This window comes from Petromyzon marinus, chromosome 26 (assembly GCF_048934315.1).
Source record: "Petromyzon marinus isolate PM22_M1 ecotype Great Lakes invasive population chromosome 26, UKy_Petmar_22M1.pri1.0, whole genome shotgun sequence".
Lineage (NCBI taxonomy): Eukaryota > Metazoa > Chordata > Hyperoartia > Petromyzontiformes > Petromyzontidae > Petromyzon > Petromyzon marinus.
Genome location: NC_133692.1, coordinates 3,832,867 through 3,855,400, shown reverse-complemented (window position 1 = coordinate 3,855,400; position 22,534 = coordinate 3,832,867). Strand labels below are relative to the sequence as shown.

General features: G+C 51.4%; 2 protein-coding genes and 1 long non-coding RNA gene across 3 annotated transcripts; 1 reads left to right on the top strand and 2 right to left on the bottom strand.

Moving 5' to 3' along the window:
* Positions 1-1,382: 1,382 nt before the first annotated feature.
* On the bottom strand, positions 1,383-13,834 carry BRICD5 (BRICHOS domain containing 5). The gene is made up of 6 exons (XM_032961124.2): positions 13,538-13,834; positions 12,001-12,201; positions 6,480-6,623; positions 3,456-3,569; positions 2,958-3,099; positions 1,383-2,401 (listed from the first exon to the last, which is right to left on the bottom strand). The coding sequence occupies exons 1-6, from the start codon at positions 13,619-13,621 to the stop codon at positions 2,307-2,309; spliced, it is 780 nt and encodes a 259-aa protein (XP_032817015.1). The 5' UTR covers positions 13,622-13,834; the 3' UTR covers positions 1,383-2,306.
* Positions 2,309-3,242, top strand: LOC142929182 (uncharacterized). The gene is made up of 2 exons (XR_012945393.1): positions 2,309-2,491; positions 2,980-3,242. It is a non-coding gene; the product is annotated as an uncharacterized LOC142929182 (long non-coding RNA).
* Positions 13,835-16,425: 2,591 nt separating the features above from the next.
* On the bottom strand, positions 16,426-22,520 carry ZDHHC4 (zDHHC palmitoyltransferase 4). The gene is made up of 6 exons (XM_032961123.2): positions 21,580-22,520; positions 20,646-20,716; positions 19,541-19,719; positions 18,462-18,587; positions 17,596-17,843; positions 16,426-17,159 (listed from the first exon to the last, which is right to left on the bottom strand). The coding sequence occupies exons 1-6, from the start codon at positions 21,673-21,675 to the stop codon at positions 16,641-16,643; spliced, it is 1,239 nt and encodes a 412-aa protein (XP_032817014.1). The 5' UTR covers positions 21,676-22,520; the 3' UTR covers positions 16,426-16,640.
* Positions 22,521-22,534: the final 14 nt, after the last annotated feature.

Below are 22,534 nucleotides of genomic sequence, written 5' to 3'. Positions count from 1 at the left end.
CTCACAATATGTGAGCAGGAAAAAAAACAAAAACCTCCAGCACATCCGTCCATAGCGCTGCCTTAAAACAACATATATTTAACTAAACTGTTAAACTAGTTTTTTGTATTTTAACAGGAAAGGCCCTCTGCGAGACAGAGCTCTTTATCAGAAGCGACCTGGTACCAACTGATAGCTCAACGAAGTGGCTTATCACGTGGACATTCATAGCAGATGAATACTCTAAGCGCATGTGGATTCTAAAATGCGGAGGGGAAAAACCGGAGAACTTGGAGAAAAATCGACGCTATCGCTGTAAGAACATGCAAACTCAAAATATACACGCATCGTCAGGGTCGGAATTGAAGCCACGATCTCCCGTATACCAGGCGAGGTAGTTAACATCTCGTCACAGTGGAGACGGTTCGGGCAACAGTCCCTCACAGCACATGCCAGAGAGATAGTAAGAGTTGGAGACTGCACTGTACACCATATTAATCAATCACCAGCATTCGGTAACTTCATATAGGGATTTGAAACTGCTCTTCAGAAAATATTGTTAGCATTTAATTATCATCTGGCCACGTGGTATAAAGTGCAGTTTCCAACCCTTATCCACTATATAACGGGATCCGAGCTATACATGCTCTGTTACGTGCATTGTCTTTGTGCTGGTCGCCTTCTGGCGTTCTCTGGTCTGACACTGGTAGTGAGACTCGGTCACAAAGAAGGCTGTCTTTGGGGACGTCCATAAATGACGTCACGCGATTTTGGACGATTTTTGACCCCCCCCCCCTTCGTCACACGGCGTCACAAAAAGTCAGATCCCCCCCTCAAATATGACGTCACAAAGCTCTGCCCCCCCCTCCCAAAAAGACACATGCTTCAAATCGCTTTAAACTATTGTCATTGTAGTGCGTATTTAATGTGGCGCTGCACTCTGATGTAGGAGAAAACATGTATTAAAACGTTTATTTAATTAACTAGAACGTGTTGTCTGTATTTATTAAAAGTTGCGCATTTTGATGTGACGTCACATTTCTCAACCCCCCCCCCCTCGTCACACATCGTCACAAATGTCTGACCCCCCTCCCCCCTAGGTGCGTGACGTCATTTATGGACGGCTCCTTTGGTGTAGGCCAATCAGCTTCAAAAGGAATGTGACGTATCATCAGAGCACGTTTTGTTTGCATGTTCACCACAAGTACGCTTGACTAATGCAGACTCGATTCCTTGCAAAAGGTTTATATTTGGTGGTCTTAACACCAGTTTCATTGCCAGAAAGGGTAAACCTATTCTTATATTCATACCTTATCTACTACTGTTGTCTCTGCGGCCTGTGTTATGAAGAACGGCCATTGCCCGAAACGTCACCTATTGTAAAAAAAAAGTAAGGCTGTGACTGACGCATGCGTTGAGTTTATTGTTATTTGTGCTTCTTGCGCCACTGCCAACGCAAAACCATTACCCAATAACACGATTTTTTTTGTATATAGGCGAGCACTCTCGTTCTCACGCGCGGTGATTTCCAAGTTGACAAAGCCACATACTCTCCAGCCCTGGACGCACGCCCCCTGGTTGCCACCTGCCCTGGGTTTTTTAATTTCTCCCAGGATTTGCCTCTTGTTGAGGAGGAGGCTTCTACCTGGCAGCACACACACAAGTTTTCTCGCGACATTCAAACTCCTTGTGTTGCCAAGTTTCCAGTGTGTGTGTGTGTGTGGGGGGGATACAATGGTTTGGACAATTCCACATCAATTCCACATTGATAAGTGTTTGGCTTCTGGAAGGATACCGGAGAAAAACCACCACATTGGCGAGTTTGGGGTGGAGATGGAGGGGGGGTGGGACACACACACGCAAAGCTCCGCACGGATAGATTCAAGAATCCATTGCTGGACTTCCATCTCCTGGCCACATCGTAGCCCAAGCTTACAACACGTGGTGTTGTCAAGCAGTTTCACATTCAAGTACGAATCAGGCTCATCCCTGGCATTGTTAATGATCAAATCAAATGTATCCCCCCTTCCCCTCCCCCTTCCCGGGGGGGGAGATGACAACCCAAAGTGCTGTCCCTGGGATAACAAAAAAAGCAGACAGGAAAAATCTTCCCCCTCCCCCCTGCCACCCGTCCAATGAAATCGCACCCCTGATGGACCACTCAAGACAGTGCATCCACGTGTAGTTCTCTCCTCTGCCGGTCCGGTCTTGCGCGATATCCTTCTGCCCACGACATGTCCCGTTTCCTTGTACCTCGGAGGTGGCAACCCTTCGTAGTGCCGGGACGTTGCTGTGGAGGAGGGGGGGGGGGGACGCGGGGTGGATCTTCAGTCGGGGAGGTAGTAGAAGCAGAATGAGGCGCAGAGGCTGTTGAGGAAGCACAGGTCCAGGCAGAAGTACATGGTGCGCCACGTGGCCATCTCTAAATGGGGAACAGAGAGCACGTGTCGCACGGCCATGCAGGGTGAGCGGGAAGTCCCTGTACCCATCATCACCTGCTGCGCCACCAGTGGTAGGTGTGAATGCTGGGGGATAGGGATTTTTCGCCCATCCGACACAGGGTGCTCAACCATACACGCATTCGTCAAACAAAACGACCCTAAAATGGAATAAATGCGTGTGTATAATAAGCGACGTTTCGGACAATCGCCCCTTTTCATAGCGCATATACAGACTTTAATGTTATCACGTTTAGCGAGTGATGATGCCATGTCTAAACTATGATGATGTTCACAATGGTGATGACGATTGATCCGTGATAATGATGCTGCTGCTGATGCTAATGAGGCCGATAATTCTGATGATGCTGCTGATGACGTTTAACCCATTGTGAGGATAATAGCGATTGACCTGTGATATTGATTTACCCCCGGTGTTGATGATGAAAATAATGTTTGTTTCACATTGCGTCGTTCATGGTGATGCTGCTGATGATGACCATGCTGCTGCTGATGCTGCTGATGATGCTGATTGTTGACCTGCGGATCTCGCCGCCCACAGCACGGGCGTGGAGTGGCAGAGCGCGGGCACGGTGGCGTGCCCCGGGAGGGGTGTAGGGCGCGAGGCGCGGATGAGAAGAATCTCGCGGGGGAAGCGCGTGGCGTTCCGGGAGATCCTCACCTGGGGGACACGGGGCCGCGACACGTTCACCGTGACCCTTCGATAAAAAAAAAATGTTTTACCTTGTTGGACATCTGTCGAAAAAGAGCTTCATAGCTCATCGGATTCATCCAGTACAAATAAAGATTATGATGCTGATATTACGTTGGTTATATGCAGTAACCCGGCCCAGTAACCCCGGTGCATCAACTCCACTGATTAACCTATGACCCGTGAGTCGGCACGCGGCCGTGTGGTCACGATGCTGTCCGTTTAGCGTGGCATCAAAATAAAATCCCTTTCCCTCCCGGCTCAGGGGTCAGGTTTGGGGGTTCGGGGGTCAGGGGTCGCGGTTGGGGGTCAGCGCGGCGCCGCACCTGACCACCGCGGCCGGCCCCGCGCAGCACGGACGCCACGTGGCGTTTCTCGGGGCGGCTCATGCGCCTCAGCAGACAGACGCGACGCGAGGCCGGGCGTACCCACACGAGACCCTGTCCCACGGGGAACACGGAGAGAGACACGTGAGACCAGCCGCTCAGAATCAAAGACAAAGATCCCCCCCCTCGTATAGCCTTGACAGACTGTTGCGGTAAGTGCTGTTAGAAAGCAGGCCGGACACGGCACACGAGGGGATGGGTGGTCAGCACCACGCCCGATCGCTTTTGTCTCCCCAGTGGCGATGTTTACACACCGCACCAGGTACTCATTTGAGGCTCAGTCGACCTGGTGGAGGCCCAGGACCTGTGCAGGTAATCGTCACTGGTGTTGGCCATGAACGAGAATCGAACTCGGGTCGCCAGGTTCGTAGCGCAGCGCGCTGACCGCTACACTACCGCTCCACACCGCTTAAAGACACGAACGGACATGCACCTGGGGGCAGCACAGCCGCGCGCGGGGCTCGCGATGGAGCTGAGCCGCTCGGCGTTTGTCTCGGAGATCTCAGGAGACGAGCGGAAGGAAGGGGGGGGGGGTCACCGTCCCAGAGACCTTGCTGAGCTCCCGGGGACTTCGCACCGCGCTTCGCAAGCCCCCCCCCCCGCCCCCCTGCGCGCAGCGAGCAGGGCCAGATCCTCCTCCCCGGGGGGAGGGGGGGGGGGAGTCTCCAGTGTTCCGAGACTCCCCTATATAAGTATCTTGGGGTCATCCTGGATTCAAAACTGAATTTTGAAGATCACATTGATTATATTGGTAAAAAGCCAAAAATAAAAATTGGTTTTCTGTATCGACACAAGCACTGCTTCCCCCCTATGTTTCGTTTGGAATTGATAAAAGCTACCATACTGCCTCTACTTGACTACTGTGACATCGTGTATAAATCAGCCCCAAGCACTACTGAAGAAGCTTGATTCCATCTATCACTCGGCCTTAAGATTTACATTGAACTGCCCATATAGGACTCACCACTGTGATCTCTACATTGGGTCAAACTTAACATCTCTTAATGTTCGACGGCTTGTGCACCAGATCTTATTTATTCACGATATACTTACAAAAAAATCCGCAGACTACCTGCTAGATCTCCTCTCTGTTTCAAAGAACAAATTTGACCTCAGGTCTTCGCTCATCTACCAGCTTCACATTCCCTATTGCCGTACAAAAACTGGAGGAAGGGCCTTTGCTATTGATGCCCTCAGGGTCTGGAATGCTATTGCCAATAAACTGCTACTTGAATCACTACCTATGAGATATTCACTCAAAACTGTTCTAGAGGAGTTGTACACCCCAAGCTGCCACTGCTATTCAGTGGCCTAAAATAAAATAAAATGTTTCGCTCCGGATGACCGCTGCAAAGTATTATCTGTATTTTGATTTAGTGTGGTGATCTTAAATGTGCATTGAAAAATGTGATACTCCGACTGATGCTTCTGTTGTTGTGGAGTGACTCATGCAGCCAGCTATGGCTCTAGGGTTTGGTGTTACATGTTATTTATGTAGTTTATTGTTAAAAAAAATTCGGTCACAGTCCCTATGATCACTGTTACATTGCATTTATGGCTTTGTTTTGGTGATTTCGAAAACGTTTTTTGGTTTGGCCATGTTTTTGTTTGTTGTAGTACGGAGTTAGACTGATGGCCTTAAGCTAAGTTGTCTTGTGGTTGTTGTTGTTTGACTTGCATCCCACTGGGATTTTTGCACACAGCGTTGGTGTACAGTGCTTTTTCAGGAATATTTTGATGTTTTTTTCCTGGACTTTCTGTTTACACAGGTGTTTTATTGTTCATGTTTTTGTTTTTTGTTTGTTGTGGTTGCACCCAATTCAAGAGCCGAATGGCTCACAGGGCTATACCAAATAAATGGCACTGAACTGAACTGAACTCCCCAGCGCCGCCGTGCGTGGTGGAGTCGATGTAACCAATTTGTCGGAGCGCGTGGAACGGGAGGAGGAAGGCGCGGGACCGGGACTCGTGGTGCGGGTCGGTGCGAGCCGTTCCCACAGTGGCTCGGCCCGGCTCGAGTTTCGCGTTGCTACGGGGAAGCAGGAGGTTGGGGGCCGGTGGGTGGTGGAGGGTAACCCTACCCCCACGCTCCCCGCTGCCGGAACGCGAGATGGTGACAGTGGCGTCGCCTCGCAGCGAATGCGCGGCGCTATTTGTGCGGCTGTCACTTAGGGGAAAGGGAATATTCAGCCTCACTCAGCGCGCGACACGCGCGGACGAGCACAGACACCCGGCCGGGTCTAAACCCCCCCACTCAGGGGAGGTGCGGGGGGAGGGGCTATCATCTCATCCAGCCCCCCACTCCACATCTCATGAATAATTGCGTTGTCATAGGATCATGACATTTGCTTACCAAGAAAGGCCTCGCAGCGTTCAGGCCTTTTTCCACGAGGTTTCGGTCTGCATTGGGATGTTTGGTGAGTCGGGACATGTTCATGAGTGTTTTTTGTTTGATCTGTCGTTATTATAATTATTATAGGTCATGATCAATCCACTGCTGGATGGGATATGACCGAGCCGTTAGCGCATTTGCCGCGTGGCACAGATGTTCGTGGTGTGAGAGCCACGGCCGCCCTGGTTAATCGTGCGAGAGTGTGTGAGTTGTGACTGCTTCGCGTCGTCTGCTTTCCCAGTGGACGTAAAAGGTCCCGGTCAGAATTCCAGGAGCCAAAGGGGTTTTGTGGTCTAAATTCTTCACAAGTGGATCATCCTCAACTTCCTTGCTTTATTGATTTGGAGAACACGTGGCGATCATCGACCCCCCGCCCCTACTGCAAAAATGTGAAACACAGCGCCTTCGTGATAGCCTTCGCGCAAAAAAACCGAGTGCGGATTCCACATATATTCATGATTCGTAGATTAAATATCTTCATGAAGGCTGCCCTAAATTCATTAATTGGGGGGAGTGCGGTGTGGGGGGGGGGCTGAGCCCCCCACTTGCCCCGTTGCGAGGCGTGAGCTCACGTTGTGGTGGTCGTACAGCGCACAGTGAGACTGCTCGGCGGACCCGAGCGTGTGGAAGGTCACGACTTCCTCGTCCCTCCTGACCACGATCGTCTCGTTCACGTCCCGGCCCCGCGTGTCCTCAAACACCAGGAAGAGCGCCACCTGCGGGGGAGACGACTGGAGATCTGTGACATCTACTGGAGATCTATGACATCTACTGGAGATCTGTGACATCTGCTGAAGATCTGTGACATCTGCTGGAGATCTGTGACATCCACTGGAGATCTGTGACATCTACTGGAGATCTGTAACATCTACTGGAGATCTGTAACATCTACTGGAGATCTCTGACATCGACTGGAGATCTGTGACATCTACTGGAGATCTGTGACATCTACTGGAGATCTGTGACATCTGCTGGAGATCTGTAACATCTACTGGAGATCTCTGACATCGACTGGAGATCTGTGACATCTGCTGGAGATCTGTGACATCTACTGGAGATCTGTGACATCTACTGGAGATCTGTGACATCTACTGGAGATCTGTGACATCTACTTGGAGATCTGTGACATCTACTAGAGATCTGTGACATCTACTGGAGATCTGTGACATCTGCTGGAGATCTGTGACATTTGCTGGAGATCTGTGACATCGACTGGAGATCTGTGACATCGACTGGAGATCTGTGATATCTGCTGGAGATCTGTGACATCTGCTGGAGATCTGTGACATCTACTGGAGATCTGTGACATCTACTGGAGATCTCTGACATCGACTGGAGATCTCTGACATCGACTGGAGATCTGTGACAGCTACTGGAGATCTGTGACATCTGCTGGAGTTCTGTGACATCTACTGGAGATCAGTGACATCTGCTGGAGATATGTGACATCTACTGGATATCTCTGACATCGACTGGAGATCTGTGACAGCTACTGGAGATCCGTGACATCTACTGGAGATCTGTGACAGCTACTGGAGATCTGTGGCATCTACTGGAGATCTCTTACATCGACTGGAGATCTGTGACAGCTACTGGAGATCCGTGACATCTACTTGGGATCTATGACATCTACTGGAGATCTCTGACATCGACTAGAGATCTGTGACATCTACTGGAGATCTGTGACATCTACTTGGGATCTATGACATCTACTGGAGATCTGTGACATCTACTGGAGATCTGTGACATCTACTGGAGATCTGTGACATCGACTGGAGATCTGTGACATCTACTTGGGATCTATGACATCTACTGGAGATCTGTAACATCTGTTGGAGATCCGTGACATCTACTGGAGATCTGTGACATCTACTGGAGATCTGTGACAGCTACTGGAGATCTGTGACATCTACTGGAGATCTGTGACATCTGCTGGAGATCTGTAACATCTACTGGAGATCTCTGACATCGACTGGAGATCTGTGACATCTGCTGGAGATCTGTGACATCTACTGGAGATCTGTGACAGCTACTGGAGATCCGTGACATCTACTGGAGATCTGTGACATCTACTGGAGATCTGTGACATCTACTGGAGATCTGTGACATCTACTTGGAGATCTGTGACATCTACTGGAGATCTGTGACATCTACTGGAGATATGTGACATCTGCTGGAGATCTGTGACATCGACTGGAGATCTGTGACATCGACTGGAGTTATGTGATATCTGCTGGAGATCTGTGACACCTGCTGGAGATCTGTGACATCTATTGGAGATCTGTAACATCTACTGGAGATCTGTAACATCTACTGGAGATCTCTGACATCGACTGGAGATCTCTGACATCGACTGGAGATCTGTGACAGCTACTGGAGATCTATGATATCTACTGGAGATCTGTGACATCTACTGGAGAACTGTGACATCTACTGGAGATCTGTGACATCTGCTGGAGATCTGTGACATCTACTGGAGATCTCTGACATCGCCTGGAGATCTGTGACAGCTACTGGAGATCCGTGACATCTACTGGAGATCTGTGACAGCTACTGAAGATCCGTGACATCTACTTGGGATCTATGACATCTACTGGAGATCTGTGACATCTACTAGAGATCTGTGACATCTACTGGAGATCTGTGACATCTACTGGAGATCTGTGACATCGACTGGAGATCTGTGACATCGACTGGAGATCTGTGACATCTACTGGATATCTGTGACATCTACTGGAGATCTGTGACATCTATGAGATATGTAACATCTACTGGAGATCTGTGACATCTACTTGGAGATCTGTGACATCTACTGGAGATCTGTGACATCTACTGGAGATCTGTGACATCTGCTGGAGATCTGTGACATCGACTGGAGATCTGTGACATCTACTGGAGATCTGTGACATCTACTGGAGATCCGTGACATCTACTTGAGATCTGTGACATCTACTGGAGATCTGTGACATCTACTGGAGAACTGTGACATCTACTGGAGATCTGTGACATCTACTGGAGATCTGTGACATCTACTGGAGTTCTGTGACATCTACTGGACATCTGTGAAAGAGAGCTTCATAGCTCATCGGATTCCTCCAGTATAAATAAAGATTCTCATTTTGAAAGATTCCGAGACACGCGAGCAGTGAGGGGTGGTGGACGGGAGCACCCAGTGGGCGGGAATCCATGCTATCCACACCCTCGGTTAAACTCCACAAGTGGGATGAAGACGGTACACACAGTGCCGGATTATCCTCGTAGCAAAAGTAGCTACATATGCTACGGGCCCCGCACTTTCATGGGCCCCGCGCTAAATGCTTTCAAACTATCAATTCCGGTTCAGTGATTCTGCACTTGCTCTATTACTAGAGTACTATACTGCCTTCAACTTTTATGAACGACTAGGTGTTTAAGGTTAGCGATTTGTCGTATTATCTGGCTGTATAGCAAATGAAAAAATACAATTACATTACTATGCAAGTTAAAAATGTGTGTTTTAACATTTGTGTTTTTTTAAAGTAGGGCCCGTTTATAACATATGATACAGGCACTGGGTACACACATTCATGGCTTCATTTTCTCGCTCAATATTTTCTATTTCGAGGCTACTATGTAAGTCAGTTTAACACGTAGGCTTTCGCGACCAATATCATTGATAATAAAGGTTTTTGGGTTAGATCGCGTTATTTATAAATGTGTCGTAACCCTCCACCACCCGACACGGCCAATCAGCAAAAAAAGTGTCACGTTGACAAAAAACAATTAGTTCACTGCTTTAGCCCACCGGTGTGTTGAAGAATGAATCTGCAACATTTACAGTTTGAATACGACGTTTCGCTGGTAATTACATCCAGCATACTATGAAAGTATCAATTATACTGGTCTACAGCAAAATTGCTTCCAAAATAAATGTAGTCCAATTTGACTAATTCTGGGTCACTCAGAATGAAAATTATGCTTACAATTGTTGATTGGCTCTAGTTTTAAAGATATGCTACTGGGTCAGTTTATACGACCCTTGACTTGGGAATGGCGGAGGATAAGTGAGTTATAAAGGGAAGGGATCTCAATTTAAACCAGAAATGACTACAATACATCTTTGACTGAATCTATTAATAAATCTATGACTGTTTGGACAGTACTTGCTTTTTGAGCAACACAATGAATGATGCAATCTGAACCTGGTATTGCATCATATATGGTATGAATTGCATCATGTTATTCTTAGAAGTCATGGATGATGCAATCATAACTAGGCTTAAGTACATCCCTCTGCTGAACAAATTGTCCTATATCAGCTCTAGAAATCATACAGTGTCGTGCTCTCTTATTTGTCAGTGTTTGATTTTGCAAAGGGACACATTTCTGTTTAGCCAGATTTTGTTACCACCCTTACACATCAAGCTGGGTCTGATGAAGAACGTTGTCAAAGCCATGGACAAAACACACGCAGCTTTCAAGTACCTCCATGGAAAATTTCCAAGGTTAAGTGAAGCTAAGATAAAGGAAGGTGTCTTTGTTGGTCATCAGATTCGTGAACTTTTTCGAGATGATGCATTTGACAATGCACTGCGTGGCAAGGAAAAGACGGCATGGAACGCCTTCCAGTTAGTGGCAACAAATTTTCTCGGAAACAACAAGGCAAACAACTACAGGGAGTTGGTGGAAAACCTCAAGGCATAAAAAAAGCCTTGGTTGCAATATGTCACTAAAGATACATTTTTTGCACTCTCGTCTAGATTTTTTTTTCCCACCGACCTGCAGAGCAGTGAGCGACGAGCATGGCGAGGGATTTCACCAGGACATTGTAACAATGGAGAAACGCTATCAGGGCAAATGGAGCCCAACAATGCTTGCAGACTATTGCTGGACAGTGACAAGAGATGCTTCATTTAATGAATACAAGAGATAACATCTCACCACCTTGGCATTCATTGCCCACTCTTGAAGGGCGACCAGCTCCGGCACAAAGTAAACATTCCACGTAACGAACAAATATGCGTTGAGCACCAATAATTACCTGCCAATTGGGACAGACCCCCACCTCCCACCCCCGACTTCTTGCTCAGGCTATCACTTGTACCACATTTCTCGCAGACTTAGCCAGAACACGTGGTGAGCTGGCAGCACCCCCCCCCCCCCCCCCGTTTGCTCCGCCTACTTTTACATAACCACGCCCACCTGGCCACTAGCCCCGCGCACGCAGCTGGGAGTGGGCGGCCTCTCAATCGTCCTCACGTTGGGCGTCGCCTTCCTGCTAAGTTAGCCCATTGTCTGGCGATGCTGCTGTGGTGCAGTGGTTCACGAGCACAATTAAAAAAGCACAACTCCACACGTTCGTCAATAAAGCTGGCCTTAAAAGGGAAAAATAATATATGTAATAGGCGACGTTTCGGGCAATGGACCTTCATAGCACACACACAAAAAACAGTGGTGCATTAAAACAATGCAATTGTTTACACGCATGTGTATTTGGAGTTTGCATATCTCTCTCTCCCCATGGTCGCGTGGATTTTTCTCCGGGTCCTCCGTTTCCCCCCCCCCTACATTTAGAATCAACATGCGTTTAGAGTATTTGGCTGACATAAATGTCTACACAATAACTATAATTTGTAATAGACAGGTAGCTTTTTTTTTTTTAAAGCAGCTATATAGCTCAGTGGGCCTTACCCGGTAAAATAATAACATAGTTTCGGGGTTGAATGTTTACTGTTTACATTATCCCTCCAATTGGCTCCGACCACCAGCCCCTCGTGGACAGAAATTATGAGCAAAAGGCGAAAGGCAGCGTTCTTCATTGCAAGAGCCGCAGGCCACTGGCAGCCCCTGGTGGCCTTTAGAACGGCACCTGACGTCCAGTCCCCGATAAGACACAAATGTGAAAACACCCCACCACCATCATCATCATCGTGCTGCTGTCAAACCCCCAATGGTTGCAAATGTTTGACTGCCCTCACATTGATGATGTCTTATCGGCGAAATTGGCTCCCCCTCCCCCACCTCTGAAAATTAGTGAAGAACACTGGGCTAACATCTCATGTTTCACTCCAAGTCTAAGGTGGGGGGGGGGGGTAATATCCCACGCGCACTGACCTCCACGGGCTCCCCGCGTCGCGGCCCGAGTAGTGCCAGGAGTCCGAGACACGCCGCGAGGAGGAGGAGGCCAAGGGCAGCCGCCCCCCCTAGCGCGTGGAGGCGACACCGGGAACCCCCGCAGCGAGCAGGAAGCCCCCCCAGGGAGGCGGCCGCCCCCACTCCACAGCAGCGCGAGCAAAGGGGGTCGAGGTCTGCGCCCTACCCGGGGGAAGTGCGCCGAGCAATCTCAGCAGCAGCATCGTCATCAGCAGCAGCGGCGGCAGCACCCATCATCATTATCAGTAATAATTTGTCATCATCATCAGTAGCAGCGGCAGCAGCAGCAGCATCCATCATTATCATTATCAGTGATAATTTGTCATCATCATAATCAGCAGCAGCGGCAGCACCCATCATCATTATCAGTGATAATTTGTCATCACCATCATCATTAGCAGCGGTAGCACCCATCATCATAATCAGTGATAATTTGTCATCACCATCATCATCATCAGCAGTGGCAGCACCAATCATTACCATTATCAGCGATAATTTGTCATCATCATTAGCAGCGGTAGCAGCGGCATCATCAGAAACGATCAGTCTCGTTCATCATCTTCACCATCACCAGCGGCAACATGATCAAAATCAGCGTCACGCTCAACAGGAGCACCAGCAGCGGAATCATCAGCAATAACAATCACTGTCAATGTTCATCGTTATTATCAACTACATCACGTGCAGCATTGTAAGTATGTGTGTTGAACTTCTTTCGCACCGTACGTAGCCAACCGGAATAATCGGAGATGCGGGGGAAGGAGAACAAACTAAACACAAAAATCAGTTCTAAAGAAATGAGTTTGCAATCTAGATTTTTTAAAAGTGCATAGCTCCAGTGGCTTCCTAACATCGCAAGGAAGAGCGTTCCAGACGGCCGCAGAAACGCATCTGAAAGTTCGCGATTAGGTGACCGCCGTCTTTGTTCGATGGTCAGCCACAAGCCGCTGCTGCTGCTGCGATGATGACCGGAGTTACGTGATGGTTCATCCTCCTTGACTAGATCAGCAAGGTAATGTGGCGACATCATAAGCACGATGACTGTCACGTTGTCATCAGTCATTGTTATCAGCAGCAGCATAATCTATATTATCGTGAGAATCCTCATCATCATCAAAGACAACTGCGGATGCAGTTACATCCTCCCTCTCGCCCCGCGACAATGAGCGCACGTTAATTGGCGCTCAGCGTGAGTAGTAGTTTGGTAAACACGAGAGCGCGCGACACGAGAACAAATAACAACAGCTGAACGTATTTGTCAAGAAGACCGCCTTTTGGGTAAACAAATATATAACAGGCGACGTTTCCGGCAATTGCCCTTCTTCATTTTCGGATTATAATCTACTAAAAATTGACCATGTGCATTTGCACATGTGCGCCATTGCCAACGCAGTATCGCAGACAAATGTTTAACATTTTTCAGGACCTAGAAGATTTGCAAGCGGAGACAATTTGCAGGACTACAATAAGTTTGGTAAAGACGATGAAGATCTCTCACGGGCACCGCGGGCTCTCTCCGCAGCTCTGGCCGCGCGTCCAACATCGCTCCTGGGATGAATCCGGACCGCTCAGCGCTCTTCATGCTCCCATGCCCCGCGGGGGGGGGGGGGGCTGGGTGGGGGACAGTCGCTGCCCTCCGCTGCTGCCCTCCTGCTGCCCACGGAGCGTCTCGCAGTCTTGGATCGGCACGGACTGAGCTCGGGTCGGGCGCGCAGCGATCCCTGCGTCACGTGGTGTCACCGCGCCTCGTTCGCAGTCCCAGCTCTGGGCACGGGACTGCGGGAAACATTGCGCACACGTGGACACGACCCCCCCCCCCCCCCCCCCCTCAAGCAGCGCCTTCTACCGTCCGTGGGGCGATCGCTGTTCCATCTCCCCGTGGGAGGTCCCCATCCCCCCCTCCCTTTAACCCCCCACGACGTCCGCGCCCCCCCACACCATCGCACTCCTGCTGACTGCCTATAGCCAGGCACATTGAGGTGTAGCTGGCGGTTAGCCCAGGGTGATCACACACAAGGGAGAGAGAGGGGGGGGGGGCAGACGTGGCTATTGTCCCCAACAACAATTTGCAAATCGGGGTGCGGTGGGGGGCTTACGATACTCGAGCCCCTCTGCCCCATCACGAATTTCACCTCGACAAGTCGGAGCCACTTTCCTTAACTTGAACTAAAAAAAAAGTGTGGACTGGAGTCATCATGATCACCCACGATCTAGCCACTGCTGAACGAGCTCTCTTCCCAGCCCAGTGCCATCTCCTCTCGTGATCGCAAGATGAAACCATCCATCTAGCACCTGTAGACGAGATTATTTCATTGCCCTGTTTATTCTGTCGTTTGTCACGACCAGCGAGCATCATCCCTTCCAGCCACCGTGTCCTGCCCCGACTTAGTTATCCGATCAATGTGTCCCACTGTCTCTCGCTGCCGTTCCAAGCATCTGATCAATGTGTCCCACTGTCTCTCGCTGCCGTTCCAAGCATGCAACTCCGCAAGGACGAGGGCCATCCCGCGCCAATCAGGTAGCAGGGGTTATTTTACCCATATTTCACCACGCTGCTCGGTGCGGGTTGAACACAGGGAGCATAGAGACCTCGAAGCATCGTGCATCGCAATGTGTGCTGCTGCTGCACGCCTGCACTACCCTCTGCTGGGAACACAGCCTGCACCAGCCTACAACGCATTCTGTGCACGGTGGCCAGACCATGCTAAGCACCAAACCAGGCTCAACATGCCGCTTTTAGCTTCCCAGTTCTGACAAAAAATCGGACGCGTTCCATGGCGATTCGTCCGAAGGTAACGACGCAGCGCCATGGCGACCGCAGCGGCTGCGCGTGCCGTTTACGGCTTAGGTGACATCCATTTCAACAACCGGTGTTGTCCACGGATCATCCCGGGAACCATTACCCCCCCCCCCAACTCGGCAGCACCGGCAGTCTGCAATTACCGTCTGTCAGCGCCGTGGCCCCTGCGTACCCGCTAGCGACACAGGGCCCCCCATTGTGCGAGACGGGCGCAGGGCGACCAGCGGAGTCCTCTCCGCCCGTCACAATGACACTCATTTGTGCATTATTTTTTTTGTGTTGGCGAGCCAGGTGATTTCATGCCTCTCCCCCCACTCCCGCGCCGCTAAAAGGGCGCTCCCGGGTTTGAATTCCACCGCGGCAATGGGAGGCCCGTTCGCCCGAGTCCGGTTTCCGACCGAGAAGAGACGCGCGCACTGTAGCCGCTCCACTTGCAACGTGCAGATTCGCTCGCTCGCGTGACCCGAGTGCCCGTTCCAGCAGTCCATGGATCGAGTAAACCCAACACGCGATCCTCGTCATTAAATAACTCCATTGCACACATTGTACGTGGAACTCGCCCGACGCTCAGTCTGGGATTCGTCACATTACCATCAAGACAGTTCTGCGGTACTCGAGGCGTTCTGTAAAGATCACAAAGCCACAAGCACAGCGGCCATACAATAGCCTCTGCGTTGCAAGAAGTATGCGAATACCAAATGTACTTATTATAAGAGGCCTCAGTTATTGATGACTACCGTGCGCCCTTCTTGCGTAACCGGGTGACAGCCGCTAAATCAGCGGTGTAAAGGGAGGGGGCCACTCGTCGACAATGCGCGAATTCACGGCCTGTCGCTGGACACATCCACCGAGTAGGCTGTGGCCACGTTGGCTCCAGGTGCGGTGGTTGGCTGCATCACGGACCCTGGTCGGAAGGGAACCTGCGGACCAGGGCCCGTGACCGACATGGCAGGTCAAATCCAGGAAGACAAACGGTGGGGTTGGTGATGGGTCGTATGATGCAAAGATTTATCGATGAATCTATCGATTTTTTAAGCTCACAGTAACCGTTCCAATCTTCACGGCTGCTCATCTTCATTACGTGATTTTTGTTAAAATATAACAATCGTGACGTCTACGACATTTACCAGCAATGGTGAGGGCGCCAGGATTTGAAGGGAAATCTTACGATAAACAGCAATCGTCAAGACGGCAACACAGACCGTTTAGGGCAGGGGTGGCCAACACAGCATGGAAGAAATTCATTCTTTGATACTGTGAAAGTATGCTCTCACGTTATGCCCCTTTGATAGAGCAGCGTGTGGTGGATTAAAGAGCCGCATGCAGCTTGGGAAACGCCGGTTGGACACCGCTGGTTCAGGGTGTAACGATGAATCAATTGATTCTCAAGCTCACGATACATCAATCAAATTGCGTTTAAGAATTAACGTTTGAAATAATATACGTGATATGCAATGGGGTCACATGAATCCTGTAGGCACTAGAGGCGCTACTGCGCACCACACTAGATAGTAGCGGCAGCACAACTATCCCAGACACCAAGCAGCATGGTATACTTGTTTGTGCAAAAGCCACGTGACAAATAACACTGTTAAATTCGTTTTTATTTTCGAGGTGCATTTTTTGCAAAGTGGCAACGTTTTCATATGCGATATTTTAAATGACCTTGCGCTCATCAACATTGCCGCTCTCCCGGATGACTCACAACTGTTCGTGAGCAAAATAAGAAACACGGTTGGACGTAGCAACCGTTTCAAAACACTCGCTGTGCAACAGGCAGAGGCATCACGCTATTAGCAGCTCATACGTGAGACCACAGCGCCTCTGAAATGTTGCGCATCCACCCCTTGGAGTAGAAGTTCGTTCGATCGTCCAGGAGCAGATCCTCATAACCTCCTGCGGGAACTCCTGCAGGACCGTGTTCGTGCACCACATCCCACTCCTGCTGCTGCCCCGCCAGCTGAGCCCTGCGTTGCCGTCGAACTATCCGTCGTTTAGCTTTAGAGTCACGCCCTGGTTCAGAGTCCGACCGTGAACATTCCGCCCGTGAACGATCTGCCAGCTCGTCCGCATCTCGAGTCGGTGCTCCGCCAGGCTGGGATTTTGTTGTCGCAGCTCCACCACCGCGGACGTCTCCAGCGGCGGAGGAGGGGGGCGGCCGTGCTGGAGAGGGGCAGCCTCGCGCCAGGTGCCACTCATTGGCGGTGCGGTTGACGAGCAGCAGGTAAAGGTGAAATGCCGTGAACCCCCCAAGTAGCACGGAGATGATGATCAGGAAGCCGAGGGTGAAGACCAGCCTTGGAAAGCTGAGGAACAGCAACTGTACAGAAACAGGGTTCCCAAATAATACATGTGGATTGCCATGTGACAAGAGCTCTTTGCAGAGCATATAAACCACGTGCCTCTAGTGTGAGTAAAGAGGCCCACTTAATATTGGCTCAGGGTGCTGAGCTGGTACCATTAAAATGCTGGGTTCGAGTCCAGAGAGCCTCACAGCTGCCCAAGCATACTTTCAGTAGCAGGGCAGGTGGGAAAGTGCTGCCCTCAACTGTGTGGACCACAAAGGTTCTCAAAGGTAGTTCTCTAGAATACAATTACGTGGTGCCATTTTTTTAGAACAGAGGTAGCACTGCTTCTCAAGCGATTCTAATGGGTTCTTCATCCCATGACATGACACCGATAGCACAATGGGGATTACATTGGGCACAAGGACAAACAACGAAAAATTAAGAACTATGGGGATGCTGCGAGCGCACCTGAACGATGTCGGTGATGGGCAGCGACGGCATCTCGCCGTGCAGGCCCCTGAGGGAGCCTTCCTGGACAAGGCCGGAGAGCACGGCGGCCCGGTGCAGCGCGACCACCATCACCGCCGCCATGCAGGAGGCCGCCGCCGTCAGCGACAGGAGGTAGCCGAGGAAGAGGGGCAGGTTCCCCGCGCCCACGCAGCCATTCACCCACACGCAGTGGTGGTCAAAGCGATGCACGCAGCGGTCACAGACACCTGCGGGGGAGGTGGGGGAAGGACAGCGGAGATGTCCGCAAGGGCAGCGGAGGGTATTGTGTCGCTCTTACCGCTGGACGAGTGCCTCTACATGCGGCACGGGTCGTGGGGGTTATCTGACCACACTTCGCTAATGTGGTCAGTGAGTGTTGGTGAAGGGGAGAGAGCGCACCAAACAGTTTAGACATTACTCACCACTGATGTTAAAAGTGGACGAGAATTGAACTCGAGGAGTTGGTTGCACAGCACAGTGCGCTATCCACTACAGAGCAGTACAAAAATAAGGACGATTTTCAACGTAAATTCGAAATGAATAGTTACAAAAAACAAATGGTCTAGGTTGCAAAAACTAATTTGCGTGTTCACTTATTAGCACTACAGTGGAAGTGGTGGTGCAGTGGTTAGATCATTGGGCTATAAACCTAAAAATCTGAGGTCGATTCCCAGTCACCACTGACATTTGTGGTGAGCGATAACCGAGCTGGTCATGAGCCCCCCACTTCTTCACTGGCCCACGCTGAACTGCCTGGTGATGTTATGCTCTCACAACCCCCGCGGGAAGGTCTTCATCCAGCAGTGGATTGACAGGAGGCTGGTGAGATGCGGTCGCCTACTCACGGCAGTGCTTGGAACGCGCCGGCTTTTCAAAAAGACAAGTGCGGCAGACGTGGCCGTGAAAAAAGAGCCTTCCATCGTACGGGTAAACGGCTCTCAGCTTGGCGTGGTTGTGTTGAGTGATTGTGCCTGGAGAAGCAATGACGCCAATTACACACACAAAGCAACAAACTGTGAACCGGCATGCACATCTAATCGTTACATGTCACACTGGAGTACACAGTGACTGATGCATCAGGGCAGGGTTCCTCAACCACATTTTCCGGTAGGCTGCATAATAAAACCGGCGCGCGCTGGTGGATCAATTTATATCATATGCCACTTGCACAGATGCTATGACGTCACACGGCGTCGTGGCGTCATGACGTCCGTACACGTGAACACTAATGTGTACCTTGTCTCCAGGTTTCTCACCTCCCGTTTAATCTCACCTTCATCTCACTAATCTGTATTTCTTGTCCACAGCTCTCTCTCATCTCAAACCTCACAGAGGGCATTGCAGCAAAAGCCATTGGTGGGCTGTACTATACTCCCTGCCTTCCCCAACCTGCACTAACAAGCGTGGCGAATTACGGTCAAAAAACCCTCGTGACCTGCATGGCCTGGGGAGGCCCTCATCCAGCAGTGGACAAAAGGGGTGAACATGTGCATATATTAGGAGGCCGCTGGAGCTATGCACTTTTAAATCTAGATTTAAAACAATTTTTTTAGAACTCCTTTTGGTGTTTAGTTTGTCGTTCCCCCACACCTCCGATAAGCACGGTTGGCTACGTATAGTGCGAAATAAGTTTAACATACACACATACTACCACTAATCTGTATCCCTCAGTGGGCCACTCCAAGAGCCTTTCATTGGCCAGATGTGGCCTGTGGGACACCAGATGAACAGCCTTGCTCTATGTATAACTGCCCAGTTTCCCATGAGCCTGTCAATAACCGAGTGATGCGATCAACGCTACTGTGCTTGATACGAGAGGGCCAGGGCCGTCGAAGCTCAGTATTGTTAAAGGTCATCGCAACCAATTAAAGAACCCCCTCGTCAGCAAAACGGAAGAACGTGGCACACGGACGCGCACACGGACCCGGGTCGCGCGTGCAGCACAGGTAGAAGAAGCAGACGTGGAGGCAGAGAAGTGCGTAGGGGGCAGCGATGGCACCGGAGGGCAGCGCCAGCTGGTGGCACAGCCCTGCCACCTCCAGCCAGTACTCGAGCCCCACGGCCACCTCCAGGGCCGCGTGCAGCCACACGAAGAACCACGACCTGCGCTCGCCCCCATCCGCATGGGCAGCAGCTCAAGCACACGGCCAGTTCCGCCACGGTTTCACAGGCATGCAGCGGTTCACGTACCTCGTACAGCCCTTATGTCACTCCACTGCTGCATAAGGGCCTCCCCACGCCACCGTAGGGGCTGCATGGTAACGGTCCAACACGCCGGCCCGTGTCAGTTAGTGAAGCTTTGCGAAAAATTCCAAGTACCGTACAAGAACATTGGCTTTTGCTGCACTGCCCTCTCCTGCCCAACACGTGTACCCACTGTCCAGTGACACCACCTGTGCGTGATGGTCGCCCGGCCAAGCACTCACCATCCAGGCACAACTCTGCGAGCTTCTGAGACATGACGAGATCGGCAGCATCCCGGGTGATTTGATCACGGAGGCTGTCCAAATAAAGGACGTCCACTTTTATTCTTGTCAATGCCTCATATTGCCAAATGACGCAGGAGGAAAAGTCAAATGGTTACCTGCGTGAGGATTGCGCCAGTGTTGGTGGTACAGATAGTGGTGGATGATTTGTGGGGAGCAGCAGCGGTTGGCGCTACGCTGCGCTACGTCACTTGCGACACGGGTTCGATTCCCGCTTACAGTCAACACCAGTGACGGTTATCTGAACCGGTCCTGGGCCTCCCCTAGGTCTACTCAGCCTCAAATGAGTACCTGGTGCAGTGTGTAAACATTATCGCCAGGGAAACAAAGGCGGCCGGGCGTGGTGTTGGCCACCCACCTCCCCCGCCTCGTGCGCCGTCCCGACCTTCATAGGTGCTCGCTAACAGCAGCACCTTGCCCCAAAAATCTGCTAAGGCTGCACGGGGGGATCTTTGTCTCTGGTGGGTGATTGGCACTACTCATCTCCACACACCACAACTGCCCTCTCCTTTCACCGACCCCTGCGATGGTTATCGCGGTTACCTGCGGTTGAAGAGGTGGTCGATGACCTTCGTCACGGCGGAGTGCAGAGGCGCGGGGACGCATCGAGACGCCTGCAAAACAGCACGCGTGAAGATCTCACCGAGGACATGCCGATTGAACACATCGCCAGGCGCGAGAATGGAACTGCAAATCAGCAAGGTGGCTCAGCGCGGCTTCTCATCGCTCGCCGCCCACCACCTCGCGCGCTTTTCGGGTGCGCTTCTGCGGCCGTCTGGAACGCTCTTCCGTCTGATACAGGAAAAAGCCACCGGAGCGCTGTTATGCACTTTTAAGTCGTCGAGATTGAAAAAAAAACTCGGTTTCGTTCGAACTGCTCCTTGTGCTCAGGTTGTTGTCTTTCAACCCCGCGCCTCCGATTAGCGCGGCAAGGCTACGTACGGTGCGAAAGAGGTTCTACATGCGGCACGTGTTCATCGTCTGTGCGTTCACTCGCCACGCACAGACGATGAACACGTGTGGGATCGTGGGGTCGGGACGTCAGGTAGCTATTGCTGGACACTCAACACGGGGGGCCCAATGTCAAGCCAATTGTGAGTAACTCGCAGGCTTTGAAACTACTGAATTAGTAGCGGAGGTCGCAGTTGGGGTGGTGTGACAGTGGTGGCCAGCGGAGGTGGGTTGTATCGATCTCTGGTCGTGGTTGTTGTTGACAGCGATTGACATGGTCAATGGCTTTTCGACGCTGTGTTTCGATTGAATGGGAACGACTTTGAAATCCGAAGGGGGGCATCGTGGCGGTCACAGGTCGCGTTGGTGGGCAGACACAGCTGGTCCCCTTTCCAAATAGCTGCTTGGAGAGTCGAGGCAGCTATCGCCAACCCCAAGGCATCTGCCGGGACATTGAAGGGAGCGGTGGGGTGAGGGTGGGGGGGGGTGAGGGGGGGTGTGATGCCTCCCCGTGGTCCCCGCTCACCGCGTCCAGGGCGCCCGGGCCTCGTCCGCTCAGCACGAGCAGCACGAGCAGGACGCAGCCCCCGGAGTAGACTCCCAGCAGGGTCAGCGCGTCCATGGGACTCGACCCCGGGTCGAACCGGAGGGGTCGACCCCGGCCGGCAGGGAGAGTTCCCGACTCCCTCCCTCGCTCCCTGCGCACGCCGCGGTGCTACCCCGCCTCCCCGCGGTTGCCTCTTCTCACGGCCAGGCCGGTCCGTCTGGTCTCCGTCTGGTCTCCGTGTGGTCTCCGTCTGGTCTCTGTGTACCTCCTCGGGTCTCCGTCTGGTCTCTGTGTGGTCTCCGTCTGGTCTCTGTCTGGTCTCCGTGTGGTCTCCGTCTGGTCTCCGTCTGGTCTCTGTGTGGTCTCTGTGTGGTCTCCGTCTGGTCTCTGTCTGGTCTCCGTGTGGTCTCCGTCTGGTCTCCGTCTGGTCTCTGTGTACCTCCTCGGGTATCCCTCGTCGTCTCTTCCTCACCGCGTCGACCCTCCCTTAAGTGATCTTGTCATGCCCCCCCCCTTCCTCGTCTAACCACTCTCGTCTCTCTTCTTGTACGCCGCCCCCACCCCACTCTCGTTTCCCTCAGCCGTTCCCCTCCTCTCAATTCAGATAATGTATCGTGGAGGAATCCGATGAGCTATGAAGCTCTTCTCCCCCCCACCCCTTCACAGATGGTCCAGTCAACGTCCAATTCTTCCCCTCTCCTCGTCACGCCCGCCAATTGTCAACTGCACATCTTTCTTCGCGCGCGTCTTCCTCCTGAGATTGTGCTATCGCCACCGTAGCTACCGTCTTGTTAATATTAATAATACATAACGCTGTGGATGTTGTTGATTGTTGTTGTTGTGTAAACTCGCCTCTGTGTTGTGACTCCGCCGTCACGTGTCGCGCGTATCCTCCCCACCCCCCGCCTCTGAACGGAAGTGCTGACCCCTAACC

Coding starts and splice junctions, on each gene's coding strand:
- BRICD5 (XM_032961124.2), bottom strand. CDS start 13,621: ATGAAGAGCGCTGAGCGGTCCGGATTCATCCCAGGAGCGATGTTGGAC. Junction 3,570..6,479: donor CGCTGTACGACCACCACAAC/GTGAGCTCACGC, acceptor CCCGTGGGACAG/GGTCTCGTGTGGGTACGCCC. Junction 2,402..2,957: donor GTGGGCGGCGAGATCCGCAG/GTCAACAATCAG, acceptor TTCCCCATTTAG/AGATGGCCACGTGGCGCACC.
- ZDHHC4 (XM_032961123.2), bottom strand. CDS start 21,675: ATGGACGCGCTGACCCTGCTGGGAGTCTACTCCGGGGGCTGCGTCCTG. Junction 19,720..20,645: donor GACCACCTCTTCAACCGCAG/GTAACCGCGATA, acceptor GGGCGAGCGCAG/GTCGTGGTTCTTCGTGTGGC. Junction 17,844..18,461: donor GGCGCGTTCCAAGCACTGCC/GTGAGTAGGCGA, acceptor CCTCCCCCGCAG/GTGTCTGTGACCGCTGCGTG.